Here is a 21,316-nt window from a genome sequence, read left to right on the forward strand (position 1 = left end):
GTTGCATTTGTCCATTACGTCAGCTCATTAAATGAATAACAATATCGTTCAGGGGCCTGATGATATTATCTAAATCTGCCATCAGACTTTCAACTACTTCAAGCGCGTCATTTTTTGTAACCAAGTCTTTGATTGTATTAAATAACGTGTCTGAATCACTTTCAACTGATTATCATCTAGCAATGCGGTTTCAAAACTACTTTCAGTGACGTTACTATTTGAGTTTATTTTTGAAAATTGTGATCTCCTAACAGGCATTAACATTAACGAAACAAAACAATAACGTAGTTCTGACCAACAGTTCGAGAGGAGGTCCAAATTAATCCAGTCGGGTTCCAGTAACACACTAACCAATTCAAAGAATAAACAAATTTAATAAACAAACTTAAATAACAGTCGAAATCCAAAAATGTCGTAGATTCGCATTCGTAGTTGGGCGGCAATATCCTCGTCTTTATGCATGTACCTGGCAACAACACTAAAATTAGTAGAGTAACGGAAAGATTAAGATATCTAGACGGGGCTAGTATGAATTAACTAGAGAAACAGAATAAACGAGAAATAAGAACGTTTAGAAAAAAGAATCAACCATTGTTCTGAGGAAGTTGGCCAGGTCTTTTTGTAGCTTCTTCGGTGTCTGAGTGATGGACTGTTGAAGTTGTCGAGTCGCTTCTGGTTTGAAGTAACTATTTCCGTTGGGTTTCTAATTTCTGATACAGTCGTTAAAGGACCGAGTCGTACATTGATTCGTTGCATCCGTATTCACGGATTAGGGATTTAGAATCTCCGGAAACAAGTAGTTCAAGGTGGGTTAATTTTCCAGAATCTGACTTATCGGTGTGTTCTATTGTGTTGTTGTAGGTTCCAATCCAATCATTCGATATCCTTCCAATCTCCTTATATCAAGAACTTCATGTTATTCTCTTGTTTGCCAAAATACTAACCGGAAATGTTGACATAGACTGGCGTAGTCAAGTAACCATCACAGACATCGGTACTCGAAGAACACAAGCAACACGAAATTTTGCCTGCCAACAAATACGTCTGAAGAAGTGTGAATCCGATTACTGGTTTCGAGCTTGCCGTCTGGCCAACCTTTTTAACGATTACTTCAAATTTGACAATTTTTGATCCAGGATGCAAAATTAAACTGCTGGAAGTTTATACGAAGTTCTTCAAAACGCGCTACAACGAATCAGATTCATACACTTGGCGGATATTATGTGGCTGCAACAACTGTAGAGATTTGAAGAAACTAAACTTTAACAACTGAAACACGAACGTTGAACCTCCCAATCACTGGGTTTTATGCGAACCCTTGGATTAGTCCTAAATCCTTTATTATTATTATTATTATTGTTCGGGGTCTCCATCAAATATTTGTTGGTGATGTTTGTGCTGCTGTCTGTGATTTTGCGTGCTGTTTAGCGGTAAGGGCAGATCGAACAAGCGACGGAGTAGAAACATTACTTTGAAGTCGCGAAGATGTAATTGAAACCTTGCATGCTGAACGTTGCCTAATTGTATAGCGTTTTTACTCCATCTGGGTCTTTCTATGGACCACTTCAACTGTTTTCAATTGGGCGAGTAACTGTTGTTGCATTTGTTCATTACGTCCGCTCATTAACTGAATAACAATATCGTTCAGGGGCTTAACGATAGTATTTAAATCTGTCAGCAGACTTTCAAGTACTTCAAGCTCTTCATTATTTGTAATTAAACCTTTGATTGTATTCAACAAAGTGTCTGAATCACTTTCAACTGATTACCATCTGGCAATGCGGTTTCAAAATTACTTTCAGTGACTTTTCTATTTGTTCATTTTTGAAAATTGTGATCTCGTAACAGGCATTAAATTTAACGAAACAAAACAACGTAGTTCTGACTACGAGTTTTAAAAGGAGGTCCAAAAAATCCAGTCGGGTTCCAGTAACGCAAACCAATTCAAAGAATAAACAAATTTAATAAACAAACCAAATAACAGTCGAAATCCAAAAGTCGTAGATTCTCTTTCGTAGTTGGCCGCCAATGTCCGCATCTTTATGCACGTACCTGGCAACAACACAAAGATTAGCAGCGGAACGGAAAGGTTGAGATATCTAGACGGGGCAATTATGAATTAGCTAGAGAAACAGAAGAAATAAGAAAGTTTAGAAAAAAGAATCAACAATTGTTCTGAGGAAGTTGGCCAGGTCTTTGTAGATTCTTCGGTGTCTGATTAATGGACTGTTGAAGTTGTCGAGTCGCTTCAGGACTGAAGTAACAATTTTCGTTGGGTTTCCAATTTCTGATGCAGTCGTTGTAGGGACGAGTTTTACATTGATTCGTTGCATCCGTGTTCACGGATTAGGGATTTAGAGTCTCCGGAAACAAGTAGTTCAAGGTGGGTTAGTTTTTCAGAATCTGACATATCGGTGTTGTCTATTGTGGCGTTGTAGATTTCAGTTCAACCATTGTTCGGGGTCTCCGTCAAATACTTGTTGATGAATTTTGTGGTGCTGTGTGTCTGTGATTTTGTGTGCTTTTTGGCGGTAAGGGCAGATTGAACGAGCGACGGAGTAGAAACATTACTTTGAACTCGCGAAGATGTAATCGACACATTGCAAGCTGAACGTTGCCTAATTGCATTGCGTTTTTACTCCATCTGGGTCTTTATATAGACCACTTTAACTGTTTTCAATCGGGCGAATAACTGTTGTTGCATTTGTTCATTACGTTCGCTTATCAAATGAATAACAATATCGTTCAGGGGCTGAATGATTTTATCTAAATCTGTCATCAAGATTTCAACTACTTCAAGCTTGTCATTATTTGTATTTTAACTTTTGATTGTATTTAATAACATGTCTGAATCACTTTCAACTGATTATCATCTAGCAATGCGGTTTCAAAATTACTTTCAGTGACGTTTCTATTTGAGTTCATTTTTGAAAATTGTGATCTCGTAACAGGCATTAAATTTAACAAAACAAAACAATAACGTAGTTCTAACTAAAAGTTCGAGAGGAGGTTCAAATTAATCCAGTCGGGTTCGAGTAACACACCAACCAATTCAAAGAATAAACAAATTTAATAAACAAACTTAAATAACAGTCAAAATCCAAAAATGTAGATTCGCGTTTGTAGTTGGGCGCCAATGTCCCCGTCTTTAGGCACGTACCTGGCAACAATACTAAGGTTAGTAGGGTAACAGAAAGATTAAGATATCTAGACGGGGCTAGTATGAATAAACTAGAGAAACAGAAGAAATAAGAACGTTTAGAAAAAAGAATCAACCATTGTTCTGAGGAAGTTGGCCAGGTCTTTGTAGCTTCTTTTCGTTGTCTGAGTGATGGACTGTTGAAGTTGTCGAGTCGCTTCAGGTTTGAAGTAACTATTTCCGTTGGGTTTCCAATTTCTGATGCAGTCGTTAAAGGGCCGAGTCGTACATTGATTCGTTGCATCCGTATTCACGGATTAGGGATTTAGAATCTCCGGAAACAAGTAGTTCAAGGTGGGTTAATTTTCCAGAATCTGACTTATCGGTGTTGTCTATTGTGTCGTTGTAGGTTCCAATCCAATCATTGTTCGGGGTCTCCATCAAATATTTGTTGATGTTTGTGGTGCTGTCTGTGATTTTGCGTGCTGTTTGGCGGTAAGGGCAGATCGAACAAGCGACGGAGTAGAAACATTACTTTGAAGTCGCGAAGATGTAATTGAAACCTTGCATGCTGAACGTTGCCTAATTGCATTGCGTTTTTACTCCATCTGGGTTTTTATATAGACCACTTTAACTGTTTTCAATCGGGCGAATAACTGTTGTTGCATTTGTTCATTACGTTCGCTCATTAACTGAATAACAATATCGTTCAGGGGCTTAACGATAGTATTTAAATCTGTCAGCAGACTTTCAAGTACTTCAAGCTCTTCATTATTTGTAATTAAACCTTTGATTGTATTCAACAAAATGTCTGAATCACTTTCAACTGATTACCATCTGGCAATGCGGTTTCAAGATTACTTTCAGTGACGTTTCTATTTGTTCATTTTTGAAAATTGTGATCTCGTAACAGGCATTAAATCTAACAAAACAAAACAACGTAGTTCTGACTACCAGTTTCACAAGGTGGTCCAAAAATCCAGTCGGGTTCCAGTAACGCAAACCAATTCAAAGAATAAACAAATTTAATAAACAAACCAAATAACAGTCGAAATCCAAAAGTCGTACATTCTCTTTCGTAGTTGGCCGCCAATGTCCGCGTCTTTATGCACGTACCTGGCAACAACACAAAGATTAGCAGCGGAACGGAAAGGTTGAGATATCTAGACGGGGCAATTATGAATTAGCTAGAGAAACAGAAGAAATAAGAAAGTTTAGAAAAAAGAATCAACAATTGTTCTGAGGAAGTTGACCAGGTCTTTGTAGATTCTTCGGTGTCTGAGTAATGGACTGTTGAAGTTGTCGAGTCGCTTCAGGACTGAAGTAACAATTTTCGTTGGGTTTCCAATTTCTGATGCAGTCGTTGTAGGGACGAGTTTTACATTGATTCGTTGCATCCGAATCCACGGATTAGGGATTTAGAGTCTCCGGAAACAAGTAGTTCAAGGTGGGTTAGTTTTTCAGAATCTGACATATCGGTGTTGTCTATTGTGGCGTTGTAGATTTCAGTTCAACCATTGTTCGGGGTCTCCATCAAATATTTGTTGATGTTTGTGGTGCTGTCTGTGATTTTGCGTGCTGTTTGGCCGTAAGGGCAGATCGAACAAGCGACGGAGTAGAAACATTACTTTGAAGTCGCGAAGATGTAATTGAAACCTTGCATGCTGAACGTTGCCTAATTGCATAGCGTTTTTACTCCATCTGGGTCTTTATATAGACCACTTTAACTGTTTTCAATCGGGCGAATAACTGTTGTTGCATTTGTTCATTACGTTCGCTCATTAACTGAATAACAATATCGTTCAGGGGCTTAACGATAGTATTTAAATCTGTCAGCAGACTTTCAAGTACTTCAAGCTCTTCATTATTTGTAATTAAACCTTTGATTGTATTCAACAAAATGTCTGAATCACTTTCAACTGATTACCATCTGGCAATGCGGTTTCAAAATTACTTTGAGTGACGTTTCTATTTGTTCATTTTTGAAAATTGTGATCTCGTAACAGGCATTAAATCTAACAAAACAAAACAACGTAGTTCTGACTACCAGTTTCAAAAGGTGGTCCAAAAATCCAGTCGGGTTCCAGTAACGCAAACCAATTCAAAGAATAAACAAATTTAATAAACAAACCAAATAACAGTCGAAATCCAAAAGTCGTACATTCTCTTTCGTAGTTGGCCGCCAATGTCCGCGTCTTTATGCACGTACCTGGCAACAACACAAAGATTAGCAGCGGAACGGAAAGGTTGAGATATCTAGACGGGGCAATTATGAATTAGCTAGAGAAACAGAAGAAATAAGAAAGTTTAGAAAAAAGAATCAACAATTGTTCTGAGGAAGTTGACCAGGTCTTTGTAGATTCTTCGGTGTCTGAGTAATGGACTGTTGAAGTTGTCGAGTCGCTTCAGGACTGAAGTAACAATTTTCGTTGGGTTTCCAATTTCTGATGCAGTCGTTGTAGGGACGAGTTTTACATTGATTCGTTGCATCCGTATTCACGGATTAGGGATTTAGAGTCTCCGGAAACAAGTAGTTCAAGGTGGGTTAGTTTTTCAGAATCTGACATATCGGTGTTGTCTATTGTGGCGTTGTAGATTTCAGTTCAACCATTGTTCGGGGTCTCCATCAAATATTTGTTGATGTTTGTGGTGCTGTCTGTGATTTTGCGTGCTGTTTGGCCGTAAGGGCAGATCGAACAAGCGACGGAGTAGAAACATTACTTTGAAGTCGCGAAGATGTAATTGAAACCTTGCATGCTGAACGTTGCCTAATTGCATAGCGTTTTTACTCCATCTGGGTCTTTATATAGACCACTTTAACTGTTTTCAATCGGGCGAATAACTGTTGTTGCATTTGTTCATTACGTTCGCTCATTAACTGAATAACAATATCGTTCAGGGGCTTAACGATAGTATTTAAATCTGTCAGCAGACTTTCAAGTACTTCAAGCTCTTCATTATTTGTAATTAAACCTTTGATTGTATTCAACAAAATGTCTGAATCACTTTCAACTGATTACCATCTGGCAATGCGGTTTCAAAATTACTTTGAGTGACGTTTCTATTTGTTCATTTTTGAAAATTGTGATCTCGTAACAGGCATTAAATCTAACAAAACAAAACAACGTAGTTCTGACTACCAGTTTCAAAAGGTGGTCCAAAAATCCAGTCGGGTTCCAGTAACGCAAACCAATTCAAAGAATAAACAAATTTAATAAACAAACCAAATAACAGTCGAAATCCAAAAGTCGTACATTCTCTTTCGTAGTTGGCCGCCAATGTCCGCGTCTTTATGCACGTACCTGGCAACAACACAAAGATTAGCAGCGGAACGGAAAGGTTGAGATATCTAGACGGGGCAATTATGAATTAGCTAGAGAAACAGAAGAAATAAGAAAGTTTAGAAAAAAGAATCAACAATTGTTCTGAGGAAGTTGACCAGGTCTTTGTAGATTCTTCGGTGTCTGAGTAATGGACTGTTGAAGTTGTCGAGTCGCTTCAGGACTGAAGTAACAATTTTCGTTGGGTTTCCAATTTCTGATGCAGTCGTTGTAGGGACGAGTTTTACATTGATTCGTTGCATCCGTATTCACGGATTAGGGATTTAGAGTCTCCGGAAACAAGTAGTTCAAGGTGGGTTAGTTTTTCAGAATCTGACATATCGGTGTTGTCTATTGTGGCGTTGTAGATTTCAGTTCAACCATTGTTCGGGGTCTCCATCAAATATTTGTTGATGTTTGTGGTGCTGTCTGTGATTTTGCGTGCTGTTTGGCCGTAAGGGCAGATCGAACAAGCGACGGAGTAGAAACATTACTTTGAAGTCGCGAAGATGTAATTGAAACCTTGCATGCTGAACGTTGCCTAATTGCATAGCGTTTTTACTCCATCTGGGTCTTTATATAGACCACTTTAACTGTTTTCAATCGGGCGAATAACTGTTGTTGCATTTGTTCATTACGTTCGCTCATTAACTGAATAACAATATCGTTCAGGGGCTTAACGATAGTATTTAAATCTGTCAGCAGACTTTCAAGTACTTCAAGCTCTTCATTATTTGTAATTAAACCTTTGATTGTATTCAACAAAATGTCTGAATCACTTTCAACTGATTACCATCTGGCAATGCGGTTTCAAAATTACTTTGAGTGACGTTTCTATTTGTTCATTTTTGAAAATTGTGATCTCGTAACAGGCATTAAATCTAACAAAACAAAACAACGTAGTTCTGACTACCAGTTTCAAAAGGTGGTCCAAAAATCCAGTCGGGTTCCAGTAACGCAAACCAATTCAAAGAATAAACAAATTTAATAAACAAACCAAATAACAGTCGAAATCCAAAAGTCGTACATTCTCTTTCGTAGTTGGCCGCCAATGTCCGCGTCTTTATGCACGTACCTGGCAACAACACAAAGATTAGCAGCGGAACGGAAAGGTTGAGATATCTAGACGGGGCAATTATGAATTAGCTAGAGAAACAGAAGAAATAAGAAAGTTTAGAAAAAAGAATCAACAATTGTTCTGAGGAAGTTGACCAGGTCTTTGTAGATTCTTCGGTGTCTGAGTAATGGACTGTTGAAGTTGTCGAGTCGCTTCAGGACTGAAGTAACAATTTTCGTTGGGTTTCCAATTTCTGATGCAGTCGTTGTAGGGACGAGTTTTACATTGATTCGTTGCATCCGTATTCACGGATTAGGGATTTAGAGTCTCCGGAAACAAGTAGTTCAAGGTGGGTTAGTTTTTCAGAATCTGACATATCGGTGTTGTCTATTGTGGCGTTGTAGATTTCAGTTCAACCATTGTTCGGGGTCTCCATCAAATATTTGTTGATGTTTGTGGTGCTGTCTGTGATTTTGCGTGCTGTTTGGCCGTAAGGGCAGATCGAACAAGCGACGGAGTAGAAACATTACTTTGAAGTCGCGAAGATGTAATTGAAACCTTGCATGCTGAACGTTGCCTAATTGCATAGCGTTTTTACTCCATCTGGGTCTTTCTATGGACCACTTCAACTGTTTTCAATTGGGCGAGTAACTGTTGTTGCATTTGTTCATTACGTCCGCTCATTAACTGAATAACAATATCGTTCAGGGGCTTAACGATAGTATTTAAATCTGTCAGCAGACTTTCAAGTACTTCAAGCTCTTCATTATTTGTAATTAAACCTTTGATTGTATTCGACAAAATGTCTGAATCACTTTCAACTGATTACCATCTGGCAATGCGGTTTCAAAATTACTTTCAGTGACGTTTCTATTTGTTCATTTTTGAAAATTGTGATCTCGTAACAGGCATTAAATCTAACAAAACAAAACAACGTAGTTCTGACTACCAGTTTCAAAAGGTGGTCCAAAAATCCAGTCGGGTTCCAGTAACGCAAACCAATTCAAAGAATAAACAAATTTAATAAACAAACCAAATAACAGTCGAAATCCAAAAGTCGTAGATTCTCTTTCGTAGTTGGCCGCCAATGTCCGCGTCTTTATGCACGTACCTGGCAACAACACAAAGATTAGCAGCGGAACGGAAAGGTTGAGATATCTAGACGGGGCAATTATGAATTAGCTAGAGAAACAGAAGAAATAAGAAAGTTTAGAAAAAAGAATCAACAATTGTTCTGAGGAAGTTGGCCAGGTCTTTGTAGATTCCTCGGTGTCTGAGTAATGGACTGTTGAAGTTGTCGAGTCGCTTCAGGACTGAAGTAACAATTTTCGTTGGGTTTCCAATTTCTGATGCAGTCGTTGTAGGGACGAGTTTTACATTGATTCGTTGCATCCGTATTCACGGATTAGGGATTTAGAGTCTCCGGAAACAAGTAGTTCAAGGTGGGTTAGTTTTTCAGAATCTGACATATCGGTGTTGTCTATTGTGGCGTTGTAGATTTCAGTTCAACCATTGTTCGGGGTCTCCGTCAAATACTTGTTGATGAATTTTGTGGTGCTGTGTGTCTGTGATTTTGTGTGCTTTTTGGCGGTAAGGGCAGATTGAACGAGCGACGGAGTAGAAACATTACTTTGAACTCGCGAAGATGTAATCGACACATTGCAAGCTGAACGTTGCCTAATTGCATTGCGTTTTTACTCCATCTGGGTCTTTATATAGACCCCTTTAACTGTTTTCAATCGGGCGAATAACTGTTGTTGCATTTGTTCATTACGTTCGCTTATCAAATGAATAACAATATCGTTCAGGGGCTGAATGATTTTATCTAAATCTGTCATCAGACTTTCAACTACTTCAAGCTCGTCATTATTTGTATTTTAACTTTTGATTGTATGTAATAACATGTCTGAATCACTTTCAACTGATTATCATCTAGCAATGCGGTTTCAAAATTACTTTCATTGACGTTTCTATTTGAGTTCATTTTTGAAAATTGTGATCTCATAACAGGCATTCAAATTAACGAAACAAAACAATAACATAGTTCTGACTAACAGTTTGAAAAGGAGGTCCAAAATAATCCAGTTGGGTTCCAGTAACACAAACCAATTCAAAGATTAAACAAATTTATAAACAAACCAAATAACAGTCGATTTCCAAAAGTCATAGATTCGCTTTCGTAGTTGGGCTCCAATGTCCCCGTCTTTGTGCACATACCTGGCCAAAACACTAAGATTAGTAGGGGAACGGAAAGGTTAAAATATCTAAAAGGGCAATTATGAATCAGTAGACAAACAGAAGAAACAAGAAATAAGAACATTTAGAAAAAAGGTGACATTTGAAATACTTAGCTTTTAATTTGAAGACATTTTGATATATGAATTTAGCCAAGTTAGTTGCATTGCGTTTTCAGTTTTTTAAAGTTAGAAGACTTCACTGATTTTTCAATTCGTGCGCTAATGGCGTGCACAATCTGGAACTAATGTCAACTTTGGCTGTCGTGTTTTTAATCTATTCTGGGTTCCTGCTCAAAGAGTATTGATTACGCATCAAGAGTCCCTCCAAGTAATATTTCTGTAATAGTGTTTTGGTTAGAAGTTGATTGATTAGCTTTGAAACATATAAATTCGAAGGTCTATATCATGCAAAATGAAATGAAAGAAAAAAGAACAATTTAGAGAAAATCATATTACATGGTTCTTTTAGACGTCCTTGTGGCGTTGTTCTTTTGTATAAACTAAGTGTTACATACATTTTAAACACCTATATAAAATAGTGTCCATCATGTGTTTTGTGGTTTAGCGCCATGGAATTGAATAATGGAGTTGTGAAGGGTGAACATGTCGTTTCGGTTTCCAATGTTGACCGGGAGTTGCTGTCGGTGATTGCGAACTTCGCCACCGCGGATGCACAGGCAGAGAGCGTGCACTATGATCTGAGTGGAATAGAAGGAACAATTGGACACCACCTGTTCAAGTTCAAGCCCCTCATCAGCATGAAGGTGAATATTTAAGCTAATTTCTAGTGGCAGTAAACCCATTAGATAACTGCTGTGTTAAAGTGAGCGGGGGCCATCTTTCAATTGAATAGTAGTGATTGATTGGATTGCCCGAATTATTGATTAGTTTTCTTCGGTTATCTAGGCTCCGTGTGTCTCATGTCTAGATTTCAGTTTTGTACTCTTGTGAGCAGTTCGAAACAAATTAAATGTGAATTTCTAGGGGATTGATTCTTTAGCAGACCAAATTTTTAGCTTAAGAAGTGAAAAATGAGTCTATTGGCAGACCAACGTTATAAAACTGACACATAATTGATTGACTAACGTAAAAAGACGCTCGCTCTTAGGTCAAGATTCTTTAATTAGGACAATCATCTCACGGTTTTCCAACAAAACTATCAACGGTGACCGCTCGAATAGCATAATTTTGATAAATTGATTTCTCAGAAACAGAACACAACAAGAATAATCAGTTCAAATTGAATCTTGTATTTTGAGAAATAGAAATGTGAAAATAAGCAAACAACAAGCACCCCTCCCCCTCGGGTACCTAGTAACGAATCCCCCCCCCCCTCCTCGATAATGAAGTCATTCAACGGTGGGGTGTATTATATAGGATATTAGTTTGATTCAATTTTTTTATCGCATTAATTGTGATCAGTCACACTTCGACCCAGTAAAGGATTAAGAGGGGGGACTGACGCCTTCCCATATGACTACACCCCCCCCCCCTCATGGGGTGTGAACCCATACCCGTACATTGGTACTGTTTTGGCTTATAGAACCTATAATTGGAACGCATATTTTATACAAACGCGTTGTCAAAAAATACATGCATAGGGGGTTAGTTAACAAGGTCCAATGAGGGGAAGGGGGATAGTTAACAACATCCTAATGATTTTATTTTCATTCGATATTTCCATTTTGAGTTCCGATTTTTATTTAAGTCGATACGATTTTCAGATTTAAAATTTTTCTGCTGCTCGATACACCGCCCTATCAACTTCAAAAACAGAGTACTCCAAATTAGCGCACGATATAACGTGCCGAATGCTATCGCAAGGGGTTTTCTCATGATGGAGAGACCGAGTGATGGAAAACTTTTAACCTATCTGAATCGTTAAACGTTCCCATTGGCTAAATGATTTTTGCGCCAAACCGACGTCGTTATGAGTGGTGCAACCGAATGTTAGAACGTTCGTTCGAGGAAAAACTTAGAATGTGCTCGCGAATATTCGGTCCTATTTGACCTGCGTGTTATTGAGTTGTTCCACCAAGTCACAATTTATCGAAGACTCACTACTTGGTGAGGAAAATTTTCTGCATGCCATTCTCGAGAACCCCGTGATTTCAGGGCTGTTGGAAACGTTGTCACCAAGAAAAGAGCAAAGTATACATCATGAACTGGCCAAATACTGCATGAAAATTGGAGAACTTCAATTTGAAATTGATCTTCAGTTTTTTTCTCAAGAATACTGAAAAACCCAATAAAAAATCAAATATTCGAACATTCAACGAATATTTGAATATTTTTGGCGAACAAAGAATGCGATTTTTGAACGAATGTAGCACCACTTTTATTAACAGAAAATTTTTTGTATCAGCACAACAAAATTTGCTGTACAATTCGTGCAGATATAATATAATTAACTTTTTTTATCAACCGTAGAATCCCCACTAAGTGACAAACCGTAGAATGTACCGTTATTTCTGAATAAAGTATGCATTTTGAGCAAATGCATCATTAAAACTGCCTTTTACAGTTTTTATGTGGAATTGCATCTGAATGCTGTTAATTAACTACATTAATGTAGTTTTCGATCAATTTTCTTTTACAAAACTGCTAATTTTATATAAATCTAGGCTACATTTAAATTATCTTCTGAAAAACTTATATTTTCTCCCCCTGACATAGATTCGGAGGAATGGGGGGATTTTGCACGGTTGAAGAAATTTTTATTTTTTAAAAATCAGTTATAGGATTTTGCCTCTACCCGCCTTAAAGGTCTGTTAAAAAACCCGTCTGTCAAAATGCCTACCACTGGCTTTCGAATTTAAAAAGCCCACGTATCAGTATCACTGTTGTAAAATAGGGCATGTTACCTGAGGCGTTTTAATTGAATGGAAAGGATTTACACTCTCTGAATGTGTGAAACTGTAATATTTCTCATTGGTTTAAAATTGAACGGACAGGATTTGCATTTTGTGAAAGTTTTATGGTTCCCATTTTCAGATTATGAAGCTGATGACAAAATCTTCGAGCACAAAAGACGCACTCAACAATGCACGAAACTGCATCGTGGATGAAACGGTAATTTATCTGTGAACAATTTTTGTATGACCACTTGCATTTTTTATTATTTTCATTTTTTAATTTAAAATATTGAATGTAACCTATTTTGAAAACTTTAAGCATTGAAGGAAATGACAAAAATTGACAAACATTGAAAGCAGTGACAAAAAAACGGAAATTCGTGTTAAGGAAAAATGAGCTTTTGATACTTTCTTTCAAAAACCAGCTTCTTATAAGTGTTTACAAGTTGAAATCATATTTTTTGCGTTTTTAAACGAAATTATTTTAAATTAATTCTGTTTTGTGGACCGAAAAACGCTGTGAAATTTCGGCAATTTATTTTTGTCTTATCGTTTTATACAGTATCAGACAGCACAGCCTAATATCATAATTTAGTTTTATGTACGGTCAATGAATTTGTTTGAGAAACTCACAATTTTTTTAGGTCAGATTATTTGTTCGTTTATTTCAAAAGCTTTTTGGTCCTAACTCCCCCTTCAAGGGCTGGGAAGGAAATTAAATATAGATAATTTTTTGCTCGATAATTTTTTTACTAGGTTTTGACTACCTCAAAAAAGCTTGCCGGGGGTCAAGTCAGGTATCATATGAATCTTTTTTAGCTCTAATTCAAATTTTAAAAAAATCATAGAATTATCTCAGTGTCAAGTAAAACTTGTCTGAATATTTTCAGTTTCGAGACTAGATTAGATGAAAATTGAGAGAATGATCTCCGCATTAGAGCTTCCAGGTTATTTTATTAGAAAATTGAGAGGCTGATCTCCGCAATAAAATTTCAAGGTTATTTTTTTTTCAATTTCAGCATTTTTACCTCATTATTTCTTTTTTCTATCTAATTCGGTAACCCTATATTAAGAAAAAGTTATGGAAGTCATGAAAAAACTAACAAAAAATAAAGAAATATGGTTTTCGATAATTTTAAAGTTTGTTTTAATTCAACGTTTGTGTTTATCAAATCGTGATTATCAAAGCGTTATCAAATCGAAATATAAGCTTTTTTAGGTTGTCGGGTTGATCAGAATCACTCGAATAATTCGACACCTCGGCAAATATTAAATATAAATCAAGGCGTTAGTCCGCACATGTGGCGTACAGATAATGCACATGACTGCAAAGACAAAATTCCGTGGTTCGAATCATTTCAAGGTATTCCGGTTTTGTGGAAGTAATTTAAAAAATTTTCGAAGTTTTTCAATTTTTTTTTATTTACAATTTTAAGATGTTTTTAAAAGTTTTTTTCTTTTGTCCTAGGATTTTTCATCAGAAAAAGCAACAAATGGTTCTTTCTTTAAAAATTTGAAAATTTGTTGCTTTTTTTGTTGCTGTCAATTAAAAATATGATGAATATGCCAGCACTACGGCTGATAAATTGTTTCAATCGCCTGGTTATCAAAGTGTTATCAAACCGAATTATAGATTTTTTTAGGTTGACTGGTTTATCAAAATCACTCGAATAATTAGACACCTCGGCAAATATAAAATCCAAATTAAGGCATTAGTCCGCACATGTGGCGTAAAGGTAACGCACATGACTGCAAAGACAAAATTCTGTGGTTCGAATCATTTCAAAGTATTCCGGTTTTGTGCAAGCAATTTTAAGAATTTTCAAGTTTTTTTTTCAAATTTTTTTATGTATAATTTTTAGAAGTTTTTTGTTTTTGGATTTCATATCAGAAAAAGCAACAATTAGTTTTTTCTATGAAAAACTTGAGAATCTGCTGCTTTTTGTTGCAATCTTATGAAAAAAAAATGATGAATATGCCAGCACAACAGCTGATAATATGTTTCAATCGCCTGGTTCAATTTTCGGTTTTTCAAATTAGTTTTTGCGAATCCTAAGGGTTGTAAAATGGCTAGATCGTACTTGCTTTCGTGGGAATTGGGTGTTTTGAAAAATGAATTGTGTCGCCGCGTAAATAGTAAACGAAAAAAAATCTACGCTGTGGATACTGGCTTATTTTTGTATCGCCTGAGTGTTGAAGTTTTTTTCCTTATTCAGGCTAGTCGACCATTGTGGGCTGTAGTTTTCGATCAATTTTCTTTTACAAAACTGCTAATTTTATATAAATCTAGGCTACATTTAAATTATCTTCTGAAAAACTTATATTTTCTCCCCCTGACATAGATTCGGAGGAATGGGGGGATTTTGCACGGTTGAAGAAATTTTTATTTTTTAAAAATCAGTTATAGGATTTTGCCTCTACCCGCCTTAAAGGTCTGTTAAAAAACCCGTCTGTCAAAATGCCTACCACTGGCTTTCGAATTTAAAAAGCCCACGTATCAGTATCACTGATGTAAAATAGGGCATGTTACCTGAGGCGTTTTAATTGAATGGAAAGGATTTACACTCTCTGAATGTGTGAAACTGTAATATTTCTCATTGGTTTAAAATTGAACGGAAAGGATTTGCATTTTGTGAAAGTTTTATGGTTCCCATTTTCAGATTATGAAGCTGATGACAAAATCTTCGAGCACAAAAGACGCACTCAACAATGCACGAAACTGCATCGTGGATGAAACGGTAATTTATCTGTGAACAATTTTTGTATGACCACTTGCATTTTTTATTATTTTCATTTTTTAATTTAAAATATTGAATGTAACCTATTTTGAAAACTTTAAGCATTGAAGGAAATCACAAAAATTGACAAACATTGAAAGCAGTGACAAAAAAACGGATATTCGTATTAAGGAAAAATGAGCTTTTGATACTTTCTTTCAAAAACCAGCATCTTATAAGTGTTTACAAGTTGAAATCATATTTTTTGCGTTTTTAAACGAAATTATTTTAAATTAATTCTGTTTTGTGGACCGAAAAACGCTGTGAAATTTCGGCAATTTATTTTTGACTTATCGTTTTATACAGTATCAGACAGCACAGCCTAATATCATAATTTAGTTTTATGTACGGTCAATGAATTTGTTTGAGAAACTCACAATTTTTTTAGGTCAGATTATTTGTTCGTTTATTTCAAAAGCTTTTTGGTCCTAACTCCCCCTTCAAGGGCTGGGAAGGAAATTAAATATAGATAATTTTTTGCTCGATAATTTTTTTACTAGGTTTTGACTACCTCAAAAAAGCTTGCCGGGGGTCAAGTCAGGTATCATATGAATCTTTTTTAGCTCTAATTCAAATTTTAAAAAAATCATAGAATTATCTCAGTGTCAAGTAAAACTTGTCTGAATATTTTCAGTTTCGAGACTAGATTAGATGAAAATTGAGAGAATGATCTCCGCATTAAAGCTTCCAGGTTATTTTATTAGAAAATTGAGAGGCTGATCTCCGCAATAAAATTTCAAGGTTATTTTTTTTCAATTTCAGCATTTTTACCTCATTATTTCTTTTTTCTATCTAATTCGGTAACCCTATATTAAGAAAAAGTTATGGAAGTCATGAAAAAACTAACAAAAAATAAAGAAAAATGGTTTTCGATAATTTTAAAGTTTGTTTTAATTCAACGTTTGTGTTTATCAAATCGTGATTATCAAAGCGTTATCAAATCGAAATATAAGCTTTTTTTAGGTTGTCGGGTTGATCAGAATCACTCGAATAATTCGACACCTCGGCAAATATTAAATATAAATCAAGGCGTTAGTCCGCACATGTGGAGTACAGATAATGCACATGACTGCAAAGACAAAATTCCGTGGTTCGAATCATTTCAAGGTATTCCGGTTTTGTGGAAGTAATTTAAAAAATGTTCGAAGGTTTTCAATTTTTTTTTATTTACAATGTTTTTAAAAGTTTTTTTCTTTTGTCCTAGGATTTTTCATCAGAAAAAGCAACAAATGGTTTTTTCTTTAAAAACTTGAAAATTTGTTGCTTTTTTTGTTGCTGTCAATTAAAAATATGATGAATATGCCAGCACTACGGCTGATAAATTGTTTCAATCGCCTGGTTATCAAAGCGTTATCAAACCGAATTATAGATTTTTTTAGGTTGACTGGTTTATCAAAATCACTCGAATAATTAGACACCTCGGCAAATATAAAATCCAAATTAAGGCATTAGTCCGCACATGTGGCGTAAAGGTAACGCACATGACTGCAAAGACAAAATTCTGGAGTTCGAATCATTTCAAAGTATTCCGGTTTTGTGCAAGCAATTTTAAGAATTTTCAAGTTTTTTTTTTCAAATTTTTTTATATATAATTTTTAGAAGTTTTTTGTTTTTGGATTTCGTATCAGAAAAAGCAACAATTAGTTTTTTCTATGAAAAACTTGAGAATCTGCTGCTTTTTTGTTGCAATCTTATGAAAAAAAAATGATGAATATGCCAGCACAACAGCTGATAAAATGTTTCAATCGCCTGGTTCAATTTTCGGTTTTTCAAATTAGTTTTTGCGAATCCTAAGGGTTGTAAAATGGCTAGATCGTACTTGCTTTCGTGGGAATTGGGTGTTTTGAAAAATGAATTGTGTCGCCGCGTAAATAGTAAACGAAAAAAAATCTACGCTGTGGATACTGGCTTATTTTTGTATCGCCTGAGTGTTGAAGTTTTTTTCCTAATTCAGGCTAGTCGACCATTGTGGGCTACTTGAACAGACACAGGATGTCCTTGTTTCTTAAATGAAACTTGTTTATAGGTTGTGAAGATTCGGTGAACGTTGTTCAGACTCTTATTTAGGTCGTGATGATTGTTTTCTGTTTAAGAGTAATGAAGGTAGTGAAGACTCTTATATAGGTCTTACTGATTTTTTTTTGCTTAAGAGTAATGAGCATATTGAAGACTCTTATATAGGTCTTGCTGATTTTTTTTTCAGGGAAAAGTCTTTAAAAATTGATGCTCTTTTTGCATTTTTTGAGTTCAATTGAAATTCATCTGCTGAAAGTGACGTAAATAGCACTCTCCAAATACGAACATGGAAATGGCGCAAAAAACGTGAACAATCCAGTTTTCTCAAGTTGGTTTCATGTCATCAAAAAAGCTCCAATCATAAATTGTTGTAGAAATTCAAAGAGCTTCAAGGGCTTTTTTTTTCTTCGAAATTGGAGATTTTTTCAAGGAAGTCAGCGGTGTTTTATGTTTACTTGCGTTCATTACTATTTTCCAATTTTCGATTGGTTGTGTTTTTCTTTCAAGAAAAATCTTAAAATTTGTTCGGGCTCAAATTTACTTTTTCAAGGTTTGACCATTGATTTCTTCTTAAGTTTAGTTCACTCAACTATCGAACAGCAAATATGTAAAGATCGCAAAAAACGTGATCGATCTGTGTTTTGAAAGTGGAAAAATTTTACTGTTTGCTCCAGTTTTCTCAAATTGAGTTAATTTTATCAAAATCTTTTCAATCATAAATTGTTCTAGAAATCAAACAGCTAAAGGATATGTTTTTTTTGGAATTCGAAAGTGGAGATTTTTTCAAAAGTTATTTGTTTCTGTTTTCTTCTGTTCATCGATTCTTTTGATCTTTGCATAAGGCTATGAGCAGTCAACTGATTTTTTGAAACTTGAGAATGCATGCATGTTTCATTCGTTTCCTTTCGGGGTTTTTATCAGGTGAAATTCTGCATATATTCTTCTATATAGGTCATGATGATTCTTTTCAGGAAAAGTCTAAAAATTTGTTCATGTTCAAATTTGTTTTCCTGCGGCTTGACTTTTGATTTGTTTTAATGTTCAGTTAATTTCCTTTCTTAAAAAGAAAGCAAATTCTACTATGGAACAGCAAGTGTGAAGGTCATAAAAAAGTGATCGTTTTCCAGTTTCGGAAGGGGATTTTAATTTCCAGATTTCCCAGCGGATTCAGTTTTTGCAGTTGTTATCAATCTCAAAAAAGTTTCAAGCGCTTGTGTTCTTGAATTTTAAAGAGCTTTAAGGCCATGTATTTTTACTATTAAACTTGAAAGCTGAAGTTTTGTCAAAAAAGAAGTTAATGTTTTTTTTCTGTTTCCTTGCGGTCATTGATTTTTTTTCTGTTAGATATATTTATAAAAGTGGTCGGACTTTTCAGTGCTACTTGTTATTCCGATTTTGACCGCTTTTTTTATAGCGTTGCGAAAGATATTGTTGTCCTGAGCGAAAGTTAAAACAGATATTTTACCTGTGATTCTTTTTCGTAAAAAATGCGAATTTAGGATAATGAACGCGCGATATATTCGTGCTATTAACGTTAAGCGGAGTGTTAATCCGTGTTAAATATTTGATAACAACAGTCTTGTTCGATTAGCGATCACTTCTCATTCTTTTTTGCCTTGTTTTTACCTTAATGCCTCTGTAAGTTTTTGTGTTTTATATTATTCGGGCTAAATTCTGTTTTTGTTTTGTCGTAGAAGTTGACAAGAAGTGAAGCTGAGAAGATTCAGAACAAGTTCACAGACATGCCTGAGGTGTGTAAGATGTTGCGACAGTTGATACTCCTGATGAAATACATGGAGAAGGATAGAACGGATGACCCCAAACAGCCTATCTGCGAGTTCCTCCGCAAAATCAGCATAGAAGCTATGCCAGGTGAACATAGATTGGTTATTCTTCTGGGTCGTGTTTTATATGATGAATACCTTTAGCTAGCCCTAGCTTACTCAATATGCTTATGATTAGGCTTTGTGACTTACTTTACTCTCCAATCACTTTCTGGTTATGCTTGGTGACTTGTTCAGGAATCAGTGGCATCACACTTGAGTCCTGTGTGTTCCTCTGGCAAGCACTGGCACTTCAGAGAACCAGACTGATGCTGGACCATCAGGACGAAGAACCGTACGCTGGGATCCAGAAACAGTTCAAAGAAACCCTCACTTCGGAGCAGAAAAAGGCGCTGGATGAGCTGCCCGCGAAAAAGAAATATGTGCTGTTGACTTACTTGAATGAGCTGATTGTGCTGAATTTGGACGAACCTGATCTGATGAATCCAAATTATCAGTAAGTTAACCATTTTCAGACCAATTCTCAAGTTGTAAACAATTCTTGTCTTTATAATATTTCACATCTTTCATTTTACCAATGAAAAGAAATTAGTTTTTAGCATGCCGATATTTTAAACAAAAAGTAAAAAGTGTCGGTTTCGAAACTATCAAGGGTAAATCGCAAAATTCTTGTCAGATAACAGCTGACTTCAGATCAACGGGCAGTGATTGAATGTCTTCTGAACAGCCTTGATTACGTATCTAACTGTATCTATAATTTGAGTATATTTCAGCATTGTGGAAGACGGTTTAGCGCCCGCGTATTTCGACGATGACCTCCACAAGTTGAATCTACCACAATGGTGTAAGCTCAAATACGCAGAAGACATAATCAAACATCTCATCCAAACAGAAGGCTGAAAGTTTCTTATTTCAATTCAATTTTTCTTATTTCCTAACAACTTCCTAATACCCTGCAAAACTTGAGAGAGATTGAAAAAACTTTAATTGATATCATTCCCTAATTGTTGATCACTAGACAAATTTTTAGTTAGATGAATTATATCACTAATTGATGATGAAGTGTATGCTGAAGTTATATGATGCCCCAGCTGGAGTTTGGTTATGCACAGATAAAAATTAATACCCTGAAAAGAATCAAGTTTTGAGTCATAGTCTTTTGCGAGCATATTTGAGTGATTCTGAACATATATTGAATGATTCTGAACATATATTGATATATTGAATGCCAAGGAACGCGGTGAAACTTCTTAACTTTTCCTGGAGGAAAACTTTTTGAAAAGGACCTTTTCAAAAATTAACCTATGGATTTTCATTTCTTTAATTGGGTTGGTTTTATCAAAATAATATAGATTGTACTTCATCTTGCTAAAGATTTTATGTTTCGGGATAATTTTCCTAAATGGATGTTGTAGGGGCTGATCTAGGATTTTCTCGAGGAGTTCGAAAATTTTGTCGATTTTTTTTTAGATTGACCATATAGACTTTGAGCGCTCCCAGAACCTTAAAAAAAACCCTATTTTGACAAAAAATTTTGCGCCGCAAGCAATTTTTTCAACTGGAAAATGCTCCCCTCAAAATAAGTATATATTGGCGCCAAAGTCTCCCTTAGAAAAGTTTAAGGGACAGGGAGGGCGTCCGCCCCTGGGCGGTTAGGTTGGATACTATTTCCGCTCACTTAACAAATTCAACTTTCAATTGGAGCTCTTATTGGACTCTCCGACAGGAAACGTGAAAAGGTGAGCAATGGATGAGTTTGAAAAAATGATAATGTCTATTAATCCAGTGTCCAGAAATTGTATTTAAGTATCAGTAAACGTTGTGAAGACGTTATGATTTTTTGCGTAATTCCTTTTCAGATGTGGTACATCAAGGAACTTTAAAAAAACTAAGATGAAGAGTTTAACTTATCTCGTGTAATAGATATAAGTAAGACAGGAATATAATAAATGTCCTGATTAAAAAATCTTAGAACCAACTTAAGTAAGATGATAGATTGAGAGAACAGAATGGCACCAACTTCAGTAGTGGTATGGCAGGTCGTCAACAACCTTGGTTTGCAGAATGAAACCATCTAAATACGAAAGATATGACGTAATGATATTCATAGAAATCTCACTATACCACATTT

The 21,316-nt window shown here is 35.8% G+C and overlaps 2 protein-coding genes across 2 annotated transcripts in view; both read left to right on the top strand.

Moving 5' to 3' along the window:
* LOC134852195 (E3 ubiquitin-protein ligase rnf213-alpha-like) overlaps window positions 1-12,840 on the top strand; it is an 81,701-nt gene extending 68,861 nt beyond the window's left edge. The window contains exons 9-10 of the mRNA XM_063868533.1: window positions 10,319-10,517; window positions 12,748-12,840. Coding sequence (XP_063724603.1) covers window positions 10,319-10,517; window positions 12,748-12,840 — 292 coding nt within the window. The remainder of the gene's footprint in view (window positions 1-10,318; window positions 10,518-12,747) is intronic.
* Window positions 12,841-15,184: 2,344 nt separating this feature from the next.
* On the top strand, window positions 15,185-20,339 carry LOC134841203 (uncharacterized). Its single transcript, XM_063857038.1, has 4 exons — window positions 15,185-15,346; window positions 19,096-19,273; window positions 19,423-19,681; window positions 19,959-20,339. Exons 1-4 carry the CDS (start codon window positions 15,272-15,274, stop codon window positions 20,083-20,085), a joined length of 639 nt encoding a protein of 212 aa, XP_063713108.1. The 5' UTR covers window positions 15,185-15,271; the 3' UTR covers window positions 20,086-20,339.
* Window positions 20,340-21,316: the final 977 nt, after the last annotated feature.

Source organism: Symsagittifera roscoffensis, chromosome 1 (assembly GCF_963678635.1).
Source record: "Symsagittifera roscoffensis chromosome 1, txSymRosc1.1, whole genome shotgun sequence".
In the NCBI taxonomy this organism is placed as follows: Eukaryota; Metazoa; Xenacoelomorpha; order Acoela; family Convolutidae; genus Symsagittifera; species Symsagittifera roscoffensis.